Genomic DNA, 23,577 nt, shown 5'->3' with positions numbered 1-23,577 from the left:
TGTTAAACTTCATCTATTTGAGGAAACACAAGGAATGACCTGATGAGGCAAGGTGATCTGTAGGCTTTAACTCCCGCTGATGTTCACAAGAACTGAATAGTATCACAGCCTCCCATACTGCTACCTGCCATCAACTACTTACTTCCACAAAAGCAGTGAACAGGCTATTGGGATACAAATCCACAAATGCTAAAGAACAAAGCAGGTAATTCCATTCAGAATTGCCAAGGAGAAGAAAGTAGAAAAACCTCATTCAGATGGCAAGATTTGAATTTGATTGGATTTTCTGATAAAACACACCAACTTCATGACACCACTGTTGTTGGCCAAGTCAGCTAATTCCACTTATTTTACAATGCACAGAGAGAAAAAACAGTACTTACGTAATTAGCTTTTGGCTTTTTTGTGACTTGCTCATTTCTGGTTTTGCAATTTGTTGGAGAACCTTTTAGTTTCCTTTTACGAGAGGCAGCTTTGAAAAGAATTGAGGCAGAAAAGAAGAATTAATTACTTTCATCAAGTTCACCCCAAAACAGTAGGATCATTCAACCAACACTATAGTAGCTACTTATTAACACAAGATGTTTACCAGTCTCCATAATAGTTTCCTATTATAGTCCAGAGATACACTGAAACTTCAAGCAAAGCAGCTGCTTTAAAGTATATGTTTATTTATGTCTGAGTTTTCTTTAGTAGTTTGGCTATTAATCAAGCAATTACCTCACATACATAACTGAAACAGCTTTTTTTTTTTTTTTTACTTTATTTATAATTGCCAAGTGTTTTACACACAAGTTGCATAAAGGTATGTATCTGTCTGTCTTTATTCAAGCACATCGCTTTTGGAAAGTTGGCATTTAATCAAGGTTGAACCCCAATCAATGAGTTGGAATATGTACATCACTGCCAATCTGGAAGTGCTGATGACTAATTTCTGGCTCAGGTGCACACCAGAGAGGTTACCACCAAACAGTTTTCAACATTATTTCCAAATGTCTGAAAGAAAACTGTGCATATTAAGTCAGTGATAAATAAATATCAGTGATAACCATATTACTTACAAACAGTCCATATAAGCCAGAACTTTCTGAATGTTTTTGGGCCCCGGTGATTATCAAGAGATTATCACTTAGCATTAAGACCTGCGCCATCAGGCACATTTTCTGACTGCCACCGCGCACAGCTCATGAAGGAAAGAGCACATTACCACTATTTCTGCACATTCACTTCGCTTGAAGCAGCAACTGTTACCAGACCAAATTATTGTAAAAGTTTCTAGTCCGTGATCTGGAATAGTACTGCAAGTTATATCTTTTTTCCAAGAATGACTGCCTGCAGAGCTTTGATGTCTGATACTAGCATCTCTGGCCAACCTGCCCTCCCAGACTGCTAAAGGAGACCAGGGAACAAGCACACACCGACACACACACACAAAAAGCATGCTTACTTTCCAATCCAAAAGACTGTCCAGATGATCAAAATAGTTTTAGTTGTGGAAAATTAAGTAGCCATATCTTTGCACAAAGAGATATTTTGCATTGGAATATTTTCAGATAAACTTTGTACTAGACTCATTCACTCTCTCTGACATCAGAGATGTGACATATAAATATTTTTTTAAAATAAATCATTAAAACATCCCAAAGGCGGAAAAGTAAAGCATCAGCAATTCTTCCTTTCATGAAGGATTTGGCAAGAGATACTAGAAAACACTGATAAGATTTTTTTCAAAGTCTATGTATTTTTATATATATCAGTATCAATATATGCAAGAGGCACAGTTCAAAGCATCCAGAGAATGTGCCAACGGAGGGGAGGCAGCTCTCCTTCACCATTCAGACCTTGACCTTTCTGCCCAAGAACTTCATTTAAACAACATTGCCAGGAAAAAAACATGCTACTAGCTTAAGTCTGAGTAACATGTGTTTGTCTTGATATCAAAGCTAAGGGCTGTCGAGCTGCTGTTGGGTAAAGCTCTTGAAGTCATGGGGGCCTCATGCTATTACTGCTTAAGCTCAATTAAAACTGCACTCAGGATGGATAATTTGTAATACGAACAGTGACCCTGCAAACTTCTTTGCCCTAAAAAATACACAGGCTCCATATAAGAGTATTTCAAAGATCTCCCTGCTTTGAAGTCACGGGCTGAGCACTCAATAGTCTCTGAAGAAAGCCTGAGCATGAGCCATTTTAGAGGCAATTAGACTGTAGCAAAGGATCTGGATAACCGTGGTCTCGGGAACTTATGAACACAGAACTCTTCAGAAATCAACCTGTGGTCTTCTGAAACCCACCACATCCGAAAGTCAGGATTTATTTTTTTTTGTCATTTGCAGAAGACATTCACTTTGCAAGGTACACTTAATTATCCCTTCTTGTGCTAAGGAAGCATACAGCTGAGGGGACAAAGAAACTCTACTACTGCTAGACGGGAAGCATCCTTGGAGTGGAGGCAGGGCCCACTGGGACTTCGAGGAATTCTTGTCCTCTCTATAAATTTTGTCATTAACAAGCAATGAGAAAAGCAGCTCCAGGGTTTCAAAATTTGAAGAGGCATCTGTAATTACTTCCACTGTTATTTGCTGCTACCACTACAAAAAAACGCCAACTTATTACTGTGCCTTCCCCCACCACTACAAAAGGAACAGTCATTTCTGCCCGTTCAAAAAGCAGTGAATATCAGACAGGTTTACATGAGGCTTCAGCTCAGAAGCACCCTCACTGATTTCATGTTTTTCAAGATGTATGGAAAATGACACCAGAAAAATCACAAGCAGCAGGTATTAATAATAACTTCACATCTTTTTCATACACATTTTCAGAGTGTCACAGCTAATCTTTATACTTACAAGTCATTTGTAGTCCTTCTTGGTTTAGCTATATACAACTACTGAATTCAGGCTATAAATACAAGTTTGTCATTTTGAAAGGATAGAAAAATTCTAGGACCTCAGCCATGCTTTTTTAGCAAAGCCATGCTTCACAAAACTGGATCTTGTCCCTGACCTCTCACACAGTGAACACTTCACAACAAGTAAAGCATATCATAAATTGACATAGATAAGCAGATGTTCATTAATGTCTCCATTTTTAAAAAATGTGTCCAAAATGAGGTGATTTATACCATCACTTTCAGGCATGCTTACTCCTAACTAAATATTTTATACAACAGCTGTCATTAGTGAGAATTTTGCTGCCAAGAAGATTTTTCTGTGGGCTCATATTGAAAGGATGTGAAACAGTGTTCTTAGATCAACACAAAAACGGCCAAAAGGCAGCGCCTGCATACCAGAAATCAAAGTGGTTTAGTTCAAACACTGTGAACTGCAACAAAGTTTAAGTACATATATTAGCTTAAATTGGTTTAATATTAATCAAAACCCTTGAAAAGTAATCATAGTCCTCCAGGAAGGGATTTTCCAGGAGCAGCAGCACTCAGAAGTAGTATGTCCCTCAACAATATGCCAGCTTTAGTTTTCTATTGCCAGCAGCCAAGAAGTCCCATCTATAGAATCTGATCATGCACAGTCATAATCTCAAAAAGTTGGTCTGGTTGGGTAAAAAATAGAAACAACAAACAAAACATAAAAGCAACCTTTCATTAAAATTAGCCCAATGTTTTAAAGCTTTCCGACAATTGTTAGAAATCTTTGAAGTTGCATATAAAAATCAGAAGAACATACAACAGGGGGAACCAAATGGGCAAAATATCTTCTACTTTAGAAAGGGAGTAAAACTGTTCTCCCACAGCACATGAGCTTTCTAGACATATTGCCTCCAAATACATAGGATACTGCATGAAAAGACATACGAACCTCTTAGAACAACTAAAATAATCAAGAGTGATCAGAAATAGCTTTTTCCATCATATCCAAACCATGACGATCTCTCAGGAAAATCATGGACAACTGAACTGCAAATAGATGCAGACTGCTGTTTATAATGATGTTAATATTCATACCAACTTTCCACTCTTCCCCCACCAACTCCAGTAAATGAGTCAAAAAGATTAATACAAGAGAAAAGATTTAGCCCTGGACTTAGGTGATGTCAAGAAACAAACCCAAAGCCCAAGAATGATGACCCTTTTACATGCTTACCACTTTCTTCACACTCCGACATCAAGTGTTGGGTTTTTTGGTTTGGTGTTTTTGTTTGTTTTGATAACAGCATGAGACTATATAAATTCAGATGCAGAACAAAAAACCCTAAATAAGCTCTGAGGGCTCAAAGGCATGGTTTGGGGGATGTTTTACTAGAGAACCATGGGGATTTGTCTAAGGTTTAAGACCAATAGTTCTTATTCAGAATTACAAGCAAGTCTTGAAGTCAGCTTGAAAAGAAAATTGTGATGGACCCTGACACAAACAATATCTAGTTATGAGTGGCTACATACTCCAGTATATTTTTTTCATTCCACCTGATTTCTCACCTACAACATTTAGAATTACTATTGCTAACTCATTACTATTTGGCTCAACTTCTGGGCAAAGAAGGCACCAGCAAGAAGAGAAATCACTTAAGGACCCACATGTAAAGCAATCCTGAGTTTCACAGAACAAACTCCCTTTTTGTTCTATTTTTGGATTTTGGTTTGCATCCTCTATTCATCTTTCCCCTTGCAAAGCGTGTAATTTCAGGTTTGTATTATTACAATAAACAAACAATAGTATAACTTTTAGCCTATGCTCTGCCACTTTTTAAATACCTCCCAACCAAGTTTACTTCACTGAATTAGCTACAGCTTCTAAAGTTTTTGTTGGGTTTTTTTTCTTGTTAAACATACCTTCGTCATTGAACTTCAAACCAGCAGCTATTGCTTCATCCATTGTGTGTGCTGATTCTACCAACTGCAAAAAAAAGTCAACTGCTAAGTGGTGAGATTTAATCCGGTTGAACAATGGAGGATAATGGTAGATCAGGGTGACTGAAATACACTTTAAAAAACACCCCAAAAATACATGTATTATAAAACCCAAGAACAAAATTAACAGGTACCAAATTAGCTAGACTGATCACATAAGCTGTAGTTGGAAACACTTTAAAAAAACTACTGGAAAACCTTTTTAATACAATCTCATTTATTGTCGCTTTTTTCCTACTTCACAAACATGCTGTGCAGGTTTACCTAAAAGCTTTTTTCCAAAACCTATTCAATGTTACTATCACAAAACCAGATAATCCAAAAAACTGATTTCTTAACTCATAAAATGTCTGCATACTGTTACATCATACTGGCCGATTTCTGGAAAGCGCATTTCATGACACTGCTAACATGCCTCAAAGTTTATCTATACTTCCCCGCAGTCCTAGATTCTTTCTCCATCTATGTGCAATCTCAAAATAGAACATTTTTACAAATTAATTGGATGTTGAGACTTTTAGAGTGCTTTCTGCGAGATAACTGCAACAGAAGCAAATGGCCTAAAGGTTACAAATATGAAAAAACATAAAAAATGAAGTTATGAGGAATCCCAATTCCCAAGTATCTGTCCATGTTTGTAAACAGCATCTTGCAATTTTGATAGGAACACACAATTTCCTTTTCAAAAGGCTCATGATTTTTCCTTAACAGCCTTCATCAGTTGCATAGCGTTTGTCAGGACAGACTGTTCCAGATTCTCCATCTTCCTTCAAAAAATATTGTGGCTATGTAACTGCGGACAAAAATTTGCACACCCTCTATGTACTACAAAGTTCTACTGATACAGGAGCTATCTTGCACTCTGAGAATAAATACCATCAGCACAACGTACCACTGAGTAGTTAAAAACACCACTGCAGTCACAAAACAGCAGCCAGACACACGTGTCATTTCTAGCTACTTTCTAAACTACAATGAACTGTTATCACTCTTTGGTTTAAATACATTCTTCATGGACAAAAACTGAAACGTCATACATACTGAATGTCTACAGTGTAAATTTCATTACAACATCCAGGAAAAAATTCCAAAACTGCTATTTGCAACCCCTTCTTTCTTCCTACTGTAGAGAGCCTAAACATAAAGCTTGATCCACTAGGAAAAAAACACCCAGCCAGGAGCACCAGTAAAATTTCTATATTACTTTAGTGACATTTCAACATCCAGGAAACTTAACAGGTTAATTTAAACACATTCAGCTTTGAACACTAAAGCTAGTGAAACCTATTTACACATCAGCACTGAAAAGTAACCTTGCTAAAAAGTGTATTTTACTGTAATAAGTTATCATAAGGTTACTGTTGATTTGTACTGTACATTGGACAATGGCCAAGAGTATCTCAGTGTCCTGGTTTTGGCTGGGATAGAGTTAATTTTCTTCTTAGTAGCTGGTACAGTGTGTTTTGGATTTAGTGTGACAATAAGGTTGATAACAGACTGATATTTTAGTTGTTGCTAAGCAGTGCTTATCCCAAGTTAAGGATTTTTCAGTCTCCCATGCTCTGCCAGCAAGCAGGTGCACAAGAAGCTGGAAGGGAGCATGGCCAGGACAGCTGACCCGAACTAGCCAAAGGAATATTCCTTCCATACCACAGAACATCATGCTCAGTATATAAACTGGGGGGAAGTTGGCTGGGAGGGGCGGATTGCTGCTCAGGCATCAGTCAATGGGTGGTGAGCAACTGCATTGTGCATCACTTGTCTTTTCTTGGGTTTTATTTCTCTCTCTTTTTTTGTTACATTCCTTCTCATTGCAATTATTATATTTTATTATTGTTATTATTACATTCTATTTTACTTTAGTTATTATTCTCAACCCATGAGTTTTATTTCTTTTTGATTCTTGTCCCCATTGCACTGGGAGCAGGGAGGAGTGAGCGAGCAGCTGTGTGGCTAGAGTTAAACCACAACACTCAGGTTCACATGTCAGCATAATCAGAATAAATTACAGTAAGTTCAAATCTACTCTGTTTTTGCCTCACTGCAACTACTACAGGCTTTGAGTATTAAATTTCATAAATGCAAGGGTGCAACGTTTCATCTGCTGAAGAAGATGGCAATGATTTCACTCATTCTGCATTTAATCAGTTAGCTGCACTCCAACAACAGCTGTTATCAGTAGTTATCAACCAAGACAGCTATAACTAAGATTAAACATCACAACAGAAAGAAATAATAGAAAAATTTTCTATATACTGGAATTCACTATTGCCAAGTTGATCTAAAGGTTTTTTAATATATTGTTATATATATATATAAAGTGTGTGTGCGTATATATTCATTTTTAAATATATATAATTGTCTGTGTATGTAAGCATGTGCATATGGAAACATTACACAGCTGCAGTTCCCCTAAAATACATTACTTTGATATACCCTTTTGCTAATAAGAATTAAGGCTGTTCCCTCTAATAAAGACAGAGGCTCAGCAGTACTGCCTACAAAACAGTCATCAAAATAAATCAAAAGAACAGCATATTATTACTTGTAGCAATTCTTGGTCAGTTCTTTGGGGAAAAAGTTCCTTCAGTGTTTGCAGCTTTGCATCTCTTATGTCTTCCTCTACACTCTTTACAGCTGGCAGCTGATCCCCACCATTTACGTATGCCAACTGGGGTAGTTCATCTTCAGGCTGTTCATCATCATCAGACTGTTCAGAGCTGCAGTGTGTGGGGGAGGAGAAAAAGAATTAAAATTTATTTTTGCGTATGAATGTTTTACTCTACCAGAACATTACTGTAAACCAAAACCAACAGGATCACACAAAATGTGTTTACATGCATTCAGTAACAGTGAATCAACTTGCACCCAAAGTGATACCTCCTATTCAGGACAAAATAAAGCATATATGATTAAGAAGAGTCTTCTGTTTGCAGTAAACACATTTCAACTTTGCAAAGGAAAGAAGAAAGGAGGAACAGATAAGGGAAATACCATGACTTACCCTCGTATTGTGCTATAAAAGGTTATTTGCCAATTTAGAACAACCATCTCAATACATTTCATCATTTCAGCTACCTGAATTACATCACACCATCTCAACTTTGTCTCAAACAGTCTTGCTAGTATTTAATTGCCCAACAGATAAACAGATGTACGATAAGTTCTTTGTAAAAACTTTCCAGGTGCAGTATCAACTCTGTCCTAGTTCTCAGCTCACTGAGAAAGAAAACTCAAAAATCCTTATGCAGCGTCTCAAACATCTAAACATGGGAAGAACCTTTCTGAAAAAAGCAAAGTCCTGAATTTACTGGAAGATTTATAATTAGAGCTAACCTGCAGGAAAAGCAATCCCTATATATTTTTCACAATACTCAGTTGCACAGAGAAGACTGAATTTAAGTACAGGTCTCCCATCTTACTGCCCTCCATAGACATATAAAAATCTCCTTTCCTGAATGAACATTAAACAAACTGTATGGAGTTTGCCATTTCTTAGAGACTTCACCATCAGAAAGGCTTGCCTGCAGGCCTCTTCACACGGATACAGGTAAAAGACTAAAAAGAAACCCATTTTTCCTCACTATCTTTCTTTAGCAGTTGCAACATACAGATTGCAATACAATTGTGAGAAAAGTAGTAACATGACACTTATGTAGAAGATACACACTATTTTGAGACAAATGTTCATCAAATAATCCTTTTCTCCCTATACTGTTCAAAAGGCACACACAGCCATGTGGACTCTCTGGTTGTGCTTCTCAGAGTAAAAAAAAAAATAAAAAATCCTCAAAACAAAAAATAACCCGAATTCCTCTTCAATCCACCAAGCCATTTAGTTGTAAGCTTCAGAAGGTGAATCCAGCATCCACTTTGAAAGAAGTCTTAGTGAAAGGGTATATTAAAATTCTATTAGGATGTTTCAGATCTTTTTGCCTTGATAAGGAAAAAATTTTCTTTATAAACTGCATTTGAAAATGGAAATATATCAAATGGATATGGTAAAACTGCAATTCACTATCCTTTCCTACTGGGGATTAACATCTAGATACTTGTCAAGAAAGCCAGAGTTGTACACATCATAATCTTGTCCTCTCTGTATAATCACATTCTTACCAAGCATGAAAAAACACTCATTTAACCGCTAAATGAATATGACTCCAACCCACGAAATCTAACTGTGTCAGAGTTCTGCTTTTTTCCAACAGAGTCCAGACAGCAATTCTGCTAGGAAAGCTTGCAGCACTGCTTTCTGCTTTATCCATTATTCAGGGTAAGGGGGCTAAGATACCCTGCAAAAAATAAAAAATTCACGAAACCCTCAAACACTAAGTAACACATGCGCTAAAATGCACAGTGCAAAGACACTCGACTGACTGATTCTGTGCAAAGCCAGGCTAAATTCAGCACAAGCCAGAGCTCATAAACCTGGCCAGATCCAAGCTAACTTCTGCCACGCTCTCAATTTGTTTATTAGCTCAACCAGCATGCCACTTGTGAGACAGCTTAGTGGGTTCAGTATACATCAATTAGCACCTGAGTCAACACACCGTGCCAAAGTGTCAGGCACTGGGGTGCCTAGTGCGTAAGAGACTGGTGGCTCCACAGGAATAATGAAGAGTACAAGAGGATGTAGCTTATGTTCATCAATCACACCAGGAGCCACTTTGCTGTCCGTCTCTCACACCCAGTAATCAGAATACAGTATAGAAATAACAAGCTGTGGCTCCGCAAGTTGGATCCTGCATGGCTTATTAGTGTCGGCTCCACATGGTACAAAACTGCTTGTACTGCTTCCAAATCAGGTTGATCCCAGAAGCAGTGTAACTATGTTCACACAGCACTTCACACAAGCCAATTAGGTGCATGCAAGCAGCTTGCCGGCTCTGTACCCTTGCACAATTTACAACTTAAACCATAGACAGAAACCCAAGTTTGCTCTGCTAACTACTAAATTTATTTATTTTTTTCTTACCAAGCATCTGCCTCAATTTGAAACTTCGGGGAAGATGCATTAAAAAAAATATTCAAGAACTTCAGGTAATAGCAGCAGGGAAAGGCATTATTGCATTTCTGCTGACAAGCTCCAGTAACTCCATACTCTATATGTAAGGACTGAAAAATTTGAGAAGAGACTACGCCTGTTAAGGTTGCTATTCCCATAAAAGTTTTCCACAGATTATTTCAGCCAGACTTTCAAAAAGGCAGGTTAAGCCATCTTGTTTTGCTTAGCACTAGAACATTTAAGGGGCACAGACAATTACCATATTTCAGTCACACAGACATATAACTAGCAGGTAATAAATAGCAGGGGTTTCTTTAAACCATTCCAACTGGTTGTGTGAGATGTCTGTCTGCATCTTATCTCTCCTGCACTCTCCATGATGCCTTTTTAGCACCCACACAAGTGACTTGCACACTTATTTTCTTCTCCCAGCTTATTCAAAAACATAAATTTCCAAAACACTAAAGACCCCCAACTTTTCACTAAGCATAGCAAACACATCAGGCAACTAATACTTTACTTTAGCTCAGGAACTCTTATACTACACACTGAAGCCCTACTTGCTTTCCTGTCCACTATGGTTTCATAAGAAAATGAAATGAGCTAACATCAACTCCAATACAGTTTAAAACTAATAGAGCAAATATTTTATGGATAAGCTTCCAAGTGCCATTAGAAGGAGTTCAGAGGGACAAATGCACTAACATATAATGAACACCACACGTATCATTCAACATCACAGAACTCCTCCCTCCTAAGTGTCTTCTCTGAGAAAATGGCTTAAGATCTGGATTCTTCTTCCCTGGAAATCCAGTAAAGTTTAGTTATGGGCAGGTAAATCCCAAGCCAGTAAACTAGAACCTAGCCTCTGATTTTCAAGTCAGTATTTCAAATTAGAACATCACATCAGGTTGCATGAACATTACAGAAAACTGGTTTAAAGCATACATTACAACCGCATCTCTCCTTGGAGCCCTGTTTTCTTTTGCAGCACTGAAGTTTCTTGGTTCTTCATCTTCGCTGTCTGAAGACACGTCTAGGAACTGTACCCCTCTTCGATGCTTGAAATAAGATCGTTTCCTTGTTCTCTTGGCTTCAGGAGTTTCTGGGATGGCAGAGTACCGTGTGCAAGCAATTTCGACAGGAGAAAAGATAGGAGACAATGACTTAAGACTTCAAATATTTATCTGTACTTAGAGCATCAGACAGTTATGATTTCATCCTTATACACAGCAACCATTGAAAAAGAACTCACATCCTTATGCATGGAAGAGTCCTGTAAGCTGTATACCTCAGTGGTAACTTACCTGGCAAAAGATCCTCAGTCCTCTTAGATCAAACAAATAATTTTTATACCACAAAGTTTAAGAGATCATGTATTTTAGGTTAATAACTACTTATAAATACATTTTTATTTTTGGAAAAATGAATCATCAGCAAAATCCTCTGAACTACTTCCAGGCTGATCAGGCCATAGACAGAGACATACTGGTGTATCTGATGGCTGATTTATGATCTGCTTGTCTTGATAGCATTTCAGAATACAAATGCTGATGTTGTACCGCAGAAAATTAGGAAGCTACACCAAGGAGCTTAGCAGGTAAGTTGCAACTCCTATAGAGATATAATGTGTTTAGCCAGTCTTTTCCACATTATGCTCCAAATGATTCTTAACAAAGAAACCCGGCATATGGAAGGATGCTTTGTGTTACGTACAAAGCATCAGGATATACAGAAACTATACATAATCAGGATATATCACTATGAAGACATCTCACAAATCATATACTACCTTCAATGACACTTGCAAAATTGACCCACTATGCGTGCATTAGCATGTATTAACTTTGCAGTTCTGAACACGCTTTTAAGACAACCAAAAGCATAAGCAGCCAGTCTATCCATATAATTCCTGAATTAGTCATGAATAATGCATGACTAAGTCCCCCAATGTCAGCTACAGCTGAAACCAACTCCACGCACATATCTAGATGGGGAAAACATGACCACACAGGGAAATTCACACAAAACCTGACATACAAAATAGGTCTTGCACGTGAAGCAGAGAGATTATTAGAACACTGTAAAACAAAAATCAAGAAGCCTACACTTTATGAGACTTTGCCCTGTCACTCTCTTTCAGCACAGTACCAAATGCACCTAAGATAAAGTATGCTCTAAGTGCATTTATTGTATATTTCAAGGTGGTTCTAACTAAAACTCTGATGCTCCCATATAAGCCTGGGCAAGGTAAAACACATGGTTCAATCCATTGCCTATGGAGGCTAGAACTGTTCTGCTACCATCTCTTGAAAACCCTAAGGTAAAAAAGATTTTTAGTTGATACACACGGACTTGAACATGTAGCTTCTAGCTCTTCTGTCTTTAAACCTACATTAAACAGAACTAAATACTTGGACACAACTGCCACCTCTTAAGTGTGCTATTTCATGTCAGTAACTGAAGAAAAGCACTCAAGGCATTTTGCAAAAGAGCCAAGAACCGTGCATAGCCTGACCTAGTGCAGCAGTTCCAAGCATTCAAGACTTCATTCCTTTCTACCACTTCCCCATTTTTACAGCCAGTGCTAGAAAGAAAGAAACAGTTAGTAATCCAGGTAATTTTGTCCAAGACCAGACAAATTACAGACCCCAGAGGCATATGACTGAAGAGAGGAAGGAAAATGCACGAAGCGGAGGATGCGACAGCTGCAGAAAGCATTTTCTGTATAAAAGTAATCTTGCAGAAAATAAATTTAAAATAACTCACTGTGGCAGCATTTGATGGAAAAAAGATAAATCCTAAAAGTACAAGCAATTTGCTGATGCAGGAAACTACCAGGTGATACTGAAAGGGAAAGGTACCCAATAAAGTAAAAAATTATGATACCAAATGTCACATAGTGCACTATTGAAAAAGAACTTGAAAATGGAGCTTAACACTGGTTAAAAGGATGGGACTAAGTGTAACTCAAACTTCTTTAATATCCATGAGGAAATGTAAGTAAGGGTTCAATGACAGTTCAAAAAAGCAATCATTGAAGCCTTAAGTCTTCACATGACCTTAGCTATGCATAGGAAAAACCCTACCGGAAATATGAAACACGCTTCCAACCAGGCATTAGTCCATTAGTTTGGAAGCAGAAGAGAGAGAAGAAGGAAGAGCACGTAATTATTGTCATCTCAGCTTTTAATTCACAAAAGAACATCACAGTCTGTCAAAGAGCTAGTTACAACAAGTAAGAATTGTCTTGTTTTGGCATCCTGTTTCTGCAGAGAAACCCATGTTTTAATTTCCATCTCAAACCCTCTATTCATCTGGCATTTCCATATTTCTTACTGACCAGGTTTAATAAGAAGGGGTTTGTCCTGTCTTCTGTGCCAAAGAAGAATCTGCTTCCCAGGTGACTGGCAAGTTTTACCTCCCGTCTGCTGCTGCTGCCACCCAGCCCACACTCGCTTCTCTGCTCCAGAACCAGGGGCACACAAACAACAGCCACCTCCTGCTCCCCTCCTGGCTGATCAGGACAAAGGTCTGCTGGCAGCAGAACCACACACACGCAATGCGGACCCCTCCAGTCGCTGGCCTTAGATACCCAGACCACCCAGGATGGAGCCTTAGCCTCCTCACTTGCTGGCACTAGAGCCCCCAGGACCTACACCCCACTCTGGTTGCCAGCGCAGACCCCCTTGCACTGGCTCGCAGACACACGTGCCGTGGATCTCTCCACCTTCTACCCGGTGCCTGGCACCGGCTCCCCTCATCTTGGGTTGCCCCATGCACAAACGGGCAGCTCAGACCCTCTGGTACCTGCCTGGCTTCCCAGGCTGCTTCACCTGCTCGCTGGCTTGTTGCCTGGTACCCCCACTCCCTCTGCAGGGGCTGCGCGGGGGGGAGGGGGTAGCACCACAGAGATGCAGGCCTCCGCAGCCCACGCTGGCTGTCACTTGATTTTCCACTCGCTCTGGTCCCTCCAGCTGCTGGCACACTAGACACATGGGCCCCTGCGACCCCCCCTGGTCCTTACTCCAGCTGCTGGCACTTAAACGCCTGTGCACACAGAACAGATTCTCCTCACACAGGAAAGTAGCTAGAAGAGGATTTTAATGAGAAGACAGGACTGACTATGGCAATCACAAACAAGGTATGGTCAGACAAGTATACCTGTCTATGTGTAACTGACCCCCTGTTATCTATCCCCTTATCCCTCTACCTTCCCCACACTTGTTCCTCTACAAACCACTGTGATCCCTCCCCTTCCCCACCTTCGGTTCCTTCCCTTAAACATCCCATGGCAAGTTTCGTACAAACCAAAAAATATCTTACTTGCATCTCATAATCAGTCCCATACCCCTAAAAGTAGCAACCCCCCTCAGTCTGAACAGTGCTCCTTGGGAGCCTTGCTGTTGGCTCATGGCGACGGGCATCACCCTCAGGCCCTCTGGTGACAGCCCTGGGAGAAGACAGGGCAGGGGCCTTTCCTCCCATCGGGTTATTCGGGCTCCCCCACCCACCGCTGTGACTCTGTGCAAAAACAAGCCTTTTACCCCACGACATGACACAACAAATCCCACCTACGTGGCTGGTATTGAAGAAAGAGGAGCTCCCCGCTGTTGACAGCATCTGATTTGCGTTATAAGAAGATGGATGAGAACACAGAGCAAGAGTGAACAGGTAGAAGAGACCCCAAAATTAGAGAAAGAATAGCTATAGTTTATTAAGAGCCTCAGTGAAGGACAACCAGACAGTAATTTACTCTGAACTGGGGTGGTGGATGGGGTGGTGGATGGGGGGGGGGGGGGGGCGGAAAATCTCCACCGGAGAGCTTTGAATCACAAATAAGAAAACAGACCAAAACAACTACACAGGGAAGGTGCAGGAGAGTCAGCTACATAACTCCTGGGAGAGTTGAGTTTTTAATGATACGACTGTCAGAGTCAGTCCTCATATGAAAGGATTTTATAGCCTGTATTGGGTCTGGCTGAGATGGAGTTAATACTCCCCATAGCAGCCCTCAGAGCGCTGTGCTCTGCATCAGTAGCTAGAAAGGTGTTGGTAGCACACCAGTGTTTTGGCTACTGCTGAGCAGTGCTGGCACAGCATCAAGGCTGGCTCTCCAACATTTTTGCCCTCCCCTCAATGGCAGGCTGGGGCAGGGCAAGATCTTGGGAGGGGACAGGGAGGACCAGGACAGCTGACCTAAACTAACCAAACAGATATTCCATACCATATGACCTCAGCTCAGACATAAAAGCTAAGTGAAGGGAGACGGAAGGGGGGCATTTTGTCTTCCGGAGCAACCACTACGCGTACTGAAGCCCTGCTTCCCGAGAAGCGGCTAGACATCGCCTGCTGATGGGAAGTAGAGAGTAACATCATTTGTTTTTTCCTTGCTTTCGCGCGCAACCTTTGCTATCACTTTATTAAACTGTCCTTATCTTGACCCACGACCCTTTTGTTATATTTTCTCTCCCCCGTCCAGCTGAGGAGGGGGAGTGATAGAGCAGCTTTGGTGGGCACCTGGCATCCAACCAGGGTCAACCCACCACAAGCCTCATAATGCAAATACAGCATCATGGGCATCCTCTCCCCTCTAGCGCATCAATCCTTTCTTAAAACTCACGTGCCTATAATCCAAACAGCAGTGGTGCTTTCTCAGCTCCTAACTCTGGAACCATAATTTCGGCTGGAAATAAAAGCAATTTCTTCTGCCTCCATCCACTAATGCACAAACTTGCTGAGTCAAGTTACTACAGAGCATAATGCCAGTTTTCAAAACTGATTTGCCAGCAGAGACTAGACACATAAGAGGCTAGAATAAATTCATCTGATAATCAAATGCAGAAATGAGCTACATGGTGTCCAGTTCCTTCACCTATGATAAAAGGCCTCAATTTTAATTGAGTTATCAAAAAAATCTAAACCGTTTCTATCTCTTTCAAAACATGACAGAGGATTATGGCAATGATTTGTAGAAGAGGCAAAAGTCTTACTTTGCAAAGTAATCTTGTTATCTGGAAAAGCCCATACACATGTAAACTTAGGAAGGCCTAAAAATTAGTAGTTCTGAAGCAGTAACACACTGTCCCAAGACAGGGGTCCCTGCAACCAAGACCAACATGCTGTAGAGAGTTCCTCAGCAGTACCTTCTTCTATTTGTCCATGTTTGGAAGGAGATATGTTGTCCTTGACACAGTTACTTTGCTTTATCTGAAAACCATATAAGTTTTAAGATGAATACTGGAGAAGAGCAAGAGAGACCTCTGGGAATGTATCAAACATTTTTGTTACATTTAAACATAAAGATGCGGGCAAATTTCTTTCAGCAATTCCTCTCTAGCAAAGAAAAATTATATAAAGTTGTGCTAGCTCAGTAAGAGTTATCACAATAGGACAGAAATAGGAGATGCATAAAAAGATGTGAATGGAAACAACAAAACAGGTCTATAAGAAACAGAAGTTCATATTTCTACTGAATTAACAGAATTGATCAAGCCAGTTTTCGTGATCTTTGGCTTATAGGCTTGACTATATTCCAGACTTATTCCTCCTGCAAGTGGCATGACATGCAAATGACAGGTACTCATGACAGCTTTGCTAAGAAGCATCCTTGCTGGATTTAAAAAACAACAACAAAACCCAAAGGAAGCTTACAAAAGTAACACAGTCTTAAAAATAATTTTATTCTTTACAATATAAACCTTGGAAGAGGTTTAGATTTAAAGAAAAAGAGTATTTACTGTTTCACGTGGTGACTTCTCATTTTATTTTTACTTTAAATAGCAATCACTGTCCAGTCTTCAAGACAACTCCTACACCTATGAAATGCTGAGCTGCCTGGAAAAAGCATTCTCCCTCTCAAAAAAGCAGTATTTCTTTCTCACCCTCCTCCACCTATTCCACTGAACAGAATCCCTTATTAATTGGGGGAGGGGGGAAGAGAGCAGAAATCACATATGTCATTAGGACTCCTCATATTTAGAGCAAATTATAACCTTGTAGAGTAGTAACAAATTAAACAGTTATTGCCACAGCATGTGATTATTGGAGGCAGAATTTCCTGATTATAGGTGATTAGAGAGGACTATTAAGGAATGCCTGCAATCATAAAACCAGTGTTTGACTCTAAGGCCAGAAATAAGAAAACACAGAAGTATCCCTAACTGGAGGTGTAAACAACAGAAACAAACCCCAACAGCAACTGATTTTTGCTATCATACAAAGAGACTCCATGAGAATAACTGGATCAAACTGTCTATGATTATATGGAGACAATGTTAAGTTATGGGTGAAGGTACTCAAATCCAACTATTTTTATAATGTTAGAGCAAATATTTTTTTACTTTAGTAAACACACAGCCTCAACTACTCTTGAAAAAACTTCACCTTGAAATTTTAATTTTTTTTTAAATCATACTCACTACAGTCTTTCAGGAAGCATATATCTAGTGCAGAGCCATAATATATTGCCCTATAATTCCAAATATAACCTCCTACACAAACCATTCATCACACTTAGAGAAAGCCAGCCTCTTCTCTCCCAAATAAAAAACAAAAGTGAGGTAATACTTAGAGGCTTACCACATTTACTAACACTGCACAACAAACACTGTCAAATGGAAAGTAATTTCCACCTAGTTTTGGAAAGCAGTACCAAATGCATGCTACTCAAGTCTACAAGCTAATTAATATTCCATCATCAAAGGAAAGTCTTTTTCATTTGCTAAAACAATCTTAAATATGTGTTACTCTAAGGAGACTTAAGGAGACCATATTAAAATGATGGTTACTTCAACATATTTTCCCATGAATCCTCAGAAAAGTTCACTAGGTACCGCAGTCATTACTTTTCTCCAGAAATGCTTTGAGTAGAATTAGACTCTATGAACTGTGACATAAACAAAAGACATGACTTCCTCATATCGTAAAGAAAATTATTACAGATGAGGAAAAAAAAAAAAGCAGTCCTAGTGCAAGTGGATGATATGACACTCTCAACACTGTACCCTGAAACAGCAGTCATTTGGGTTATATATTTGAATAGTATAGAGGGGATATCAACAAAATCAAACATCAGTAACAGGGTTATATACAGTAGTTTAATTTCATCTACAACTTTTATTTCAACTCATTGTTGAAGCTTTGTAAGCATGCTTTTTGAATATTAATCTCATTTTGAAATTCATAATTGTAATTATTCCTATAGTTCTAATACAGTTCTGCTCCATTTCTACAATTGGAATAATCTCATTATCTTAGTACACCAGGCTGTTTACATAACTAAAAACATCTAATTGAAAATTAAGATAGCTTCACTGGTTTCTTAACAGACTAACAGAAACCAAATGTGTGTATTATTTAGTAAATAATACTAATTTTTACAGAAAATTGTAGTAAGCCACTTCAGTGCATTTTTCCAGCTCTTTAGATAGGTATCTTCCAGATATAATTTGATAACTTCCCCCATAGTAGGTTTCTACCCCTCAGTTAAGTGATGTTCAGAATTACCAACTACAAGTTGGCTGCAAAGTCACTGCAAGCCTGTGTAATTTTGAATATATACAAGTATATAAAGACAACCAATTCTTCTGGCCACCATACTACAAATTGCTTATTAAACTGTAAGGTATGCATGTTCAATACAAAACAACAAGAAACATTGCATACATACATACCCAGGATGCAGAACAATCTACCAATATTAGTTTGCTCTGGAAAAACAAAAAAAAAAGAGCTAAAAAGATTGTGTCATGAAACACCATAATAGACGTACATCATCTGACTACTTTTTCCAGGATGAATGAAACTAAAACAATCATATATTTTTGTTAGATGCTTATTTCAGGACACTTGACAAAACAGCAATCTAAAGAAAACCCTAGGAAATGATACTGAACCATTTGCGCTCCTGAAGGAAAAAGTCTGATTTTAAAATTATTTTTATATACACAATATGACCGCATGATACCAAATGAAATAGGGAAAAAAAGCCATCAGCTATTTAATAATTCTTTCTGTTTGTATAAGTGAAATAAAGAGCACTCTCCTGTTGTTTCACCAATTTCATATACCAGTATTTTGTGAATCCACTGTGTTTGTCTTTAGGAGATACGAGTAATTGTTGTCCTCACATGATTTATTGAGCATTAGGACAAGTTAATTTTAGTCAACTTGGTGTAAACTGCTTCTTGTACAAAACAACTCAATACTTTGGCTTCTGTATTTAGCAGTAGAAAGAGCACTCAGTGCCATAAGCTGGTCATCTCTGTACCTTTTCCATGACAATACAAGGGGAAAAAAAAAACCAACCACAAATAGCTGTCCGTTTTATTTGACCCAAAGCAAGAAACTTCTATCCTCCTGTTGCTAATTTGGAAAAAAAAAAAAAAAAAAAAAAGGAGGACTGGCATCTGCTTATCAAATCTAGTCTCCTCTTCTACATTTAAGTGCCTCCTATCCTGCAATCAAAATTTGAGTGTTTTATTTTTGGTTAACTTCTACAGATGTAGAAAATGTTATTTGATTTTTAAAATGGTTAATTAATTCCTTTAAATGGGTTACATAACAACGATGTGCAAATAAGTGAAAAAAGTCACCAAACCACTCCATCTTCTTTAAACACTTCGTATCTGTGTAAGATGAAGCATTATGTAAACACAAAGTACTAGCAATTACATCTCTTTTTTAAACATTAATTAGCACCCCAGTTCTACACCAGCATCTGTGTCCATGGACTCTTACTTAAGTCAGCTACTTGCTGTAATTTTCCCTGCACTTCTACTCTACTCAGATTTACTGGTAGCTACTATCACCTCCCACTAGTTTTCCTCACAGTTACTTCTCCTTCCACAATGGCTCCTCTTTGAGGCTGCCCCTCATCTCTCCTTTTATTACCTTGTAACTAACCTCATACTCATGCCTCTAAACTGGATATTATGTTCCTTCTCCTCAGTCCTACCCCTGTAGGATATAAGCCAAGGGAATCCAGTATTTTGAAAACCAACAAGCTCTAACGTTTGTTGGCCTTGGTAGTTATGGTCTACCTACATGCTTCCACTGACAAAGTCCACAGGCAGATAAAAGGAAAAAATATAATATTAAAAAAAATTCATAAAGACAAATAAGCCACAAAACAAGCAGCACCATCCATTATTTCACATATATGTTCACAGTTCAAGAAGGGTAACTGCATTCAGTAACCCCTACACCACACAAGACATTGACTTATCACAGACAGGAAGACGACACCTGTTCCAAAGCATACTTCCTCAGAGTGCCAGTTTTTTCATGCAATCCATTACACAGCACACACATGCAGAAGCCACAATTAACAGTTTCTCACTTCTTGTGTTAAGTTCTCCCTCCCACCAAAACATCCTCTCTGCTAGTGGATGCAGGCTACTTAACTCCAGACTGGCAACTCCCAAGCCAAGATTTAAAGGGTTTTTTATATTTTTTTTTAAACATAAGGCACTGATTGATATTTACCAATTTAAACATGAGAGCACTCCAGTTAACCTGCACAACCCCAAAATTCATCGAATAGTAAATATCAATCGACTATAATATTGATTTGCCTCACCTTTAAAAGAGGAACTCCTCCTTGTACATGAAAGGTTCTCTGTTATCGCATAGATAAGGTACTATGATAAACTACCTTCCACCAAGGGGAAGTTGTATGCAAAACAGATGTAGTTAAACGCCAACTGATACAGTTGCTCCATTACTGACTAAATGCATAGTCAAAGTCTGTCTGATCTCTCCAATAACACTTGTATCTTGACATCCGTATCAGAAGTGTTACAGGGAATGTCTGAAACGTATAAAATAATCAGCAACAAATAATTTATGTTCTTCCTTTCTTACTCCTTCAGTAACAGAAAACCTACTGGTGAATGTGATTATGCAGTTGACAGCTGTTACAGTTATTTATTACTATTAACTGATGAATCCAACCAGAAACAGCACATGTCTAGTTTATCAGCCAAACAAACCAATAAATTACTATACAAGGAAGTTTTTCTCATTTCTGTGAAAACAAGCTGCTGCCAGAAAAGAGAACAAATGCTGCTACAAAACTATTAATACAACCAGCTTGAACCTGAGAATCAGCAGCAGGTTTCTCAGCGCTTTACAAAACCAGGCCCAGATGAAAAGAAACTGTTTTCTTTCCAGTTTTATCTGCAATATTCCACATTGCACTAGCCTAGGACTCTAGTGAAAAAGTTAAGTCTGTATAGCGGCGCATTTTTCAAACCACTAATAGTGGGGTTTTTTCCTTTGAAAACCCTGAGATACTGTATTAGCGTAAAGTATCAGTAAAGATAATAAATAGGAAAGCGTGACATACGTTAAACATTTAACTTGTAGGTTGTTTACTCAACTGAAAGAAACATTTCAGCTTTAGTTATCGGACGGTTTCCGACTTGCCTGTAAACACACAGATTCAATGAGACCAAGCACTGTTACAAACGAGGATACTTTTGTGGAAATTGCTGTGAAACACGCCTGCATAGCAAAGCACGTTTGCTCAACAAGCAAAGAGGAAAAACAAAAATCCCAAAGGAAACAGTTATTTTCCTTCTAGCGACAAAGTACCTACGCTGTTCTTATGCTACGTGCAAAACACCTGACTCACCGGTTATCTCTGTCACATCCGAACCCGGAGTATCTGGCCTGTTGCTGTCGTCCGTCGCCTCATCCTCATCCCCTCCAGCAGCACCACCCGCTGCAGAACTCGCCGCCTGCGCCTGGGCTCCCGAAGGAGACACGCTTTCCTGCTCCGCGTTTTTTCTCTTCCTCTCAAAGCGAAAGCGGTCCAGGTTGTAGAGACTCATATTCCTGACCTATCGCTGCCGCCCGCGGGAGAGAAGACGGGCTCCACCGGGCAGTTTCTGCGGGGAAAGCCGGGAAGAGGCAAGAGGCGGCAGGGCTTACCAGACGCGGCTCAGGAACACGCCGGCGAAGCGGCCGCGGCCGCAGGGCCCCGCCGACCGGGCGCTCCCCAGCGCCGGCGCCCCCGTTCCCACGGAAACGGGAGGCCAGCGACGCCGTCAGGCCGCGGGGAGGCACCTGCCCACCCCGGCCCACCGCCCTCCTCCCGCTCCCCCGGCCTCCCTCCTCCTCCTCCTCCTCCGCCCCCACCACCAAGGCCCGCACCCCCCCGGACCCCGCCGACGGGCCCCGCACACGCACCTGCCGCGCACCGGGGCCGGGGCCGGCACCGGCGGGGCGCGGCGGGCCGCGGCCGGGCAACGGAGGGAGGGAGGCAGCGGGAGCGGCAGCGGGGCCGGCCCCCGAGGCAGGTGCCCGCCGCCGCGACGGGGAGGTAGCGGGGGGGGGGGGGGGGGGGCGGCGAGCACGGCGCTCCCCGAAGGCAGTAGCAGCGGCGGCGGCGGCAGCGGCAGCAGCAACGGCCCGCTCCCTTCAGAATCTGATGCGCGGTGGCGTCGGCGCCCGGTTATGACGTCACCGCCGCCCCACCAATCGCCCCGCCCGGACGGGGCGCGCGGGCGCGTGCGCCTTCGCGCCTTTTCCCTCGAGACCGGCGCAGGCGGGATCCTGCCCCACGCGGGGGCGGGGTGCGGGGGGCGACCGTGGGTAGCGCAGGCAGCGTGCCGTGGGGGTTGGGTGGCTCTGCGCCGAGAGCGCCGCCGCGGCCGAAACGGTGCCCTTAAACGCCGTAAGCGGCAGCGGGGTACCGAAACCACCTTTACGCGTCTGTCCTTCAGATGCTACAGCCACCTGCGAAATAAAGCGCTTCGAGGCCCGGCAGAAATGAGTCAGTATTGATTGTACTGGGCAGCCAGGTGCGGCAGCTGTTCGAAACTATTCGGGAGAGGTTGCACCAGCTAACAGAAAAACAAAACAAAACAAAAACCAGGGGGGAAAAAAGCCGCTTCCCCATCCGTCACGCCAGCGCTGCTGGGCTCGCGGGGAGCTCCTTCGCCGTTGGCAATACCTGCCATTTAAACGGCAGCATCCCAAACGCCCACGCGAGGGTCACGGCTGTGCTCCGCCAGGTTACGTGCCGCTGTCAGCGTTAGTAGTACCGGGCCGCACCGAGGCAGGGCTGACGCCACTGTCTGGCAAACTTGCTACAGCCTGAAAGCTGGAGGTGATCCAGGTACTTCCAGGAATGCCTGGAAGTTTCTTCCTGTCAACATCAGTTTCTGTCACCAGTAGCCAGCAAATCTAGGTCGTGGCGACCTCATACTGGATCATCGTCGTCATTGATCCTAAAGTTTGGTTTTCTGAAGGGGACTCTGGTGGAAGTTGCTTGGTGCTACCTTTGCCGCTGTGCCTTTTACTACGTATCGTGGTGCTCAACAGTCGCGTTCACCTAGCACGAGCAGCTGGTTCGACTCGTTTGTGCCTGATTCCAGTTCTCCTGCCCTTTCCATCACGCAAATGGCAAGGAGAAGTGGTACTGGCTTCAAAAGGCTTTTCCACCTCGCACGTCTAAGGGACAAACCCATCCCTCATATTTATCAGTAGTGTCTCTTCTTACTCCGGCCTGAGGGCTGCGGCAGAACAGTTTGTCATTTTGGTCTGTGCTAGAGCAAGAAAATGAAACTCGGTACTGAACAAGCTTTGAGGAGCAAAAGGATTTGGAGGAACCCCGTCCCAAATCAAGCTTCAGTGAAGATGTCTTGCCTCCAAATCAAATATTAATTTAATATTTGGGTAGCAGATGAGTTGAAATTGG

The 23,577-nt window shown here is 41.0% G+C and overlaps 1 protein-coding gene across 5 annotated transcripts in view; it reads right to left on the bottom strand.

The window, feature by feature from the left end:
* Positions 1-22,091, bottom strand: part of SMARCAD1 (SWI/SNF-related, matrix-associated actin-dependent regulator of chromatin, subfamily a, containing DEAD/H box 1) — a 48,162-nt gene extending 26,071 nt beyond the window's left edge. The window contains exons 1-6 of one of the 5 annotated variants that reach the window (XM_049815111.1): positions 22,065-22,091; positions 21,508-21,763; positions 10,818-10,974; positions 7,410-7,584; positions 4,787-4,850; positions 384-472 (exon numbers count right to left, since the gene is read on the bottom strand). In XM_049815111.1, coding sequence (XP_049671068.1) covers positions 384-472; positions 4,787-4,850; positions 7,410-7,584; positions 10,818-10,974; positions 21,508-21,706 — 684 coding nt within the window. In that variant the 5' untranslated portion in view covers positions 21,707-21,763; positions 22,065-22,091. Of the gene's footprint in view, positions 1-383; positions 473-1,447; positions 1,467-4,786; positions 4,851-7,409; positions 7,585-10,817; positions 10,975-21,507; positions 21,968-22,064 lie in introns of those variants that run through there. The other 4 variants (XM_049815112.1, XM_049815110.1, XM_049815113.1 and 1 more) reach the window with 4 other exon arrangements.
* Between the last annotated feature and the right edge of the window lie 1,486 nt (positions 22,092-23,577).

The sequence above is a fragment of the Accipiter gentilis genome, chromosome 12 (assembly GCF_929443795.1).
Source record: "Accipiter gentilis chromosome 12, bAccGen1.1, whole genome shotgun sequence".
Classification (NCBI taxonomy): Eukaryota; Metazoa; Chordata; class Aves; order Accipitriformes; family Accipitridae; genus Astur; species Astur gentilis.
The sequence above is the reverse complement of the archived record's forward strand: the minus strand, read 5'-3'. Positions and strand labels throughout refer to the sequence as shown.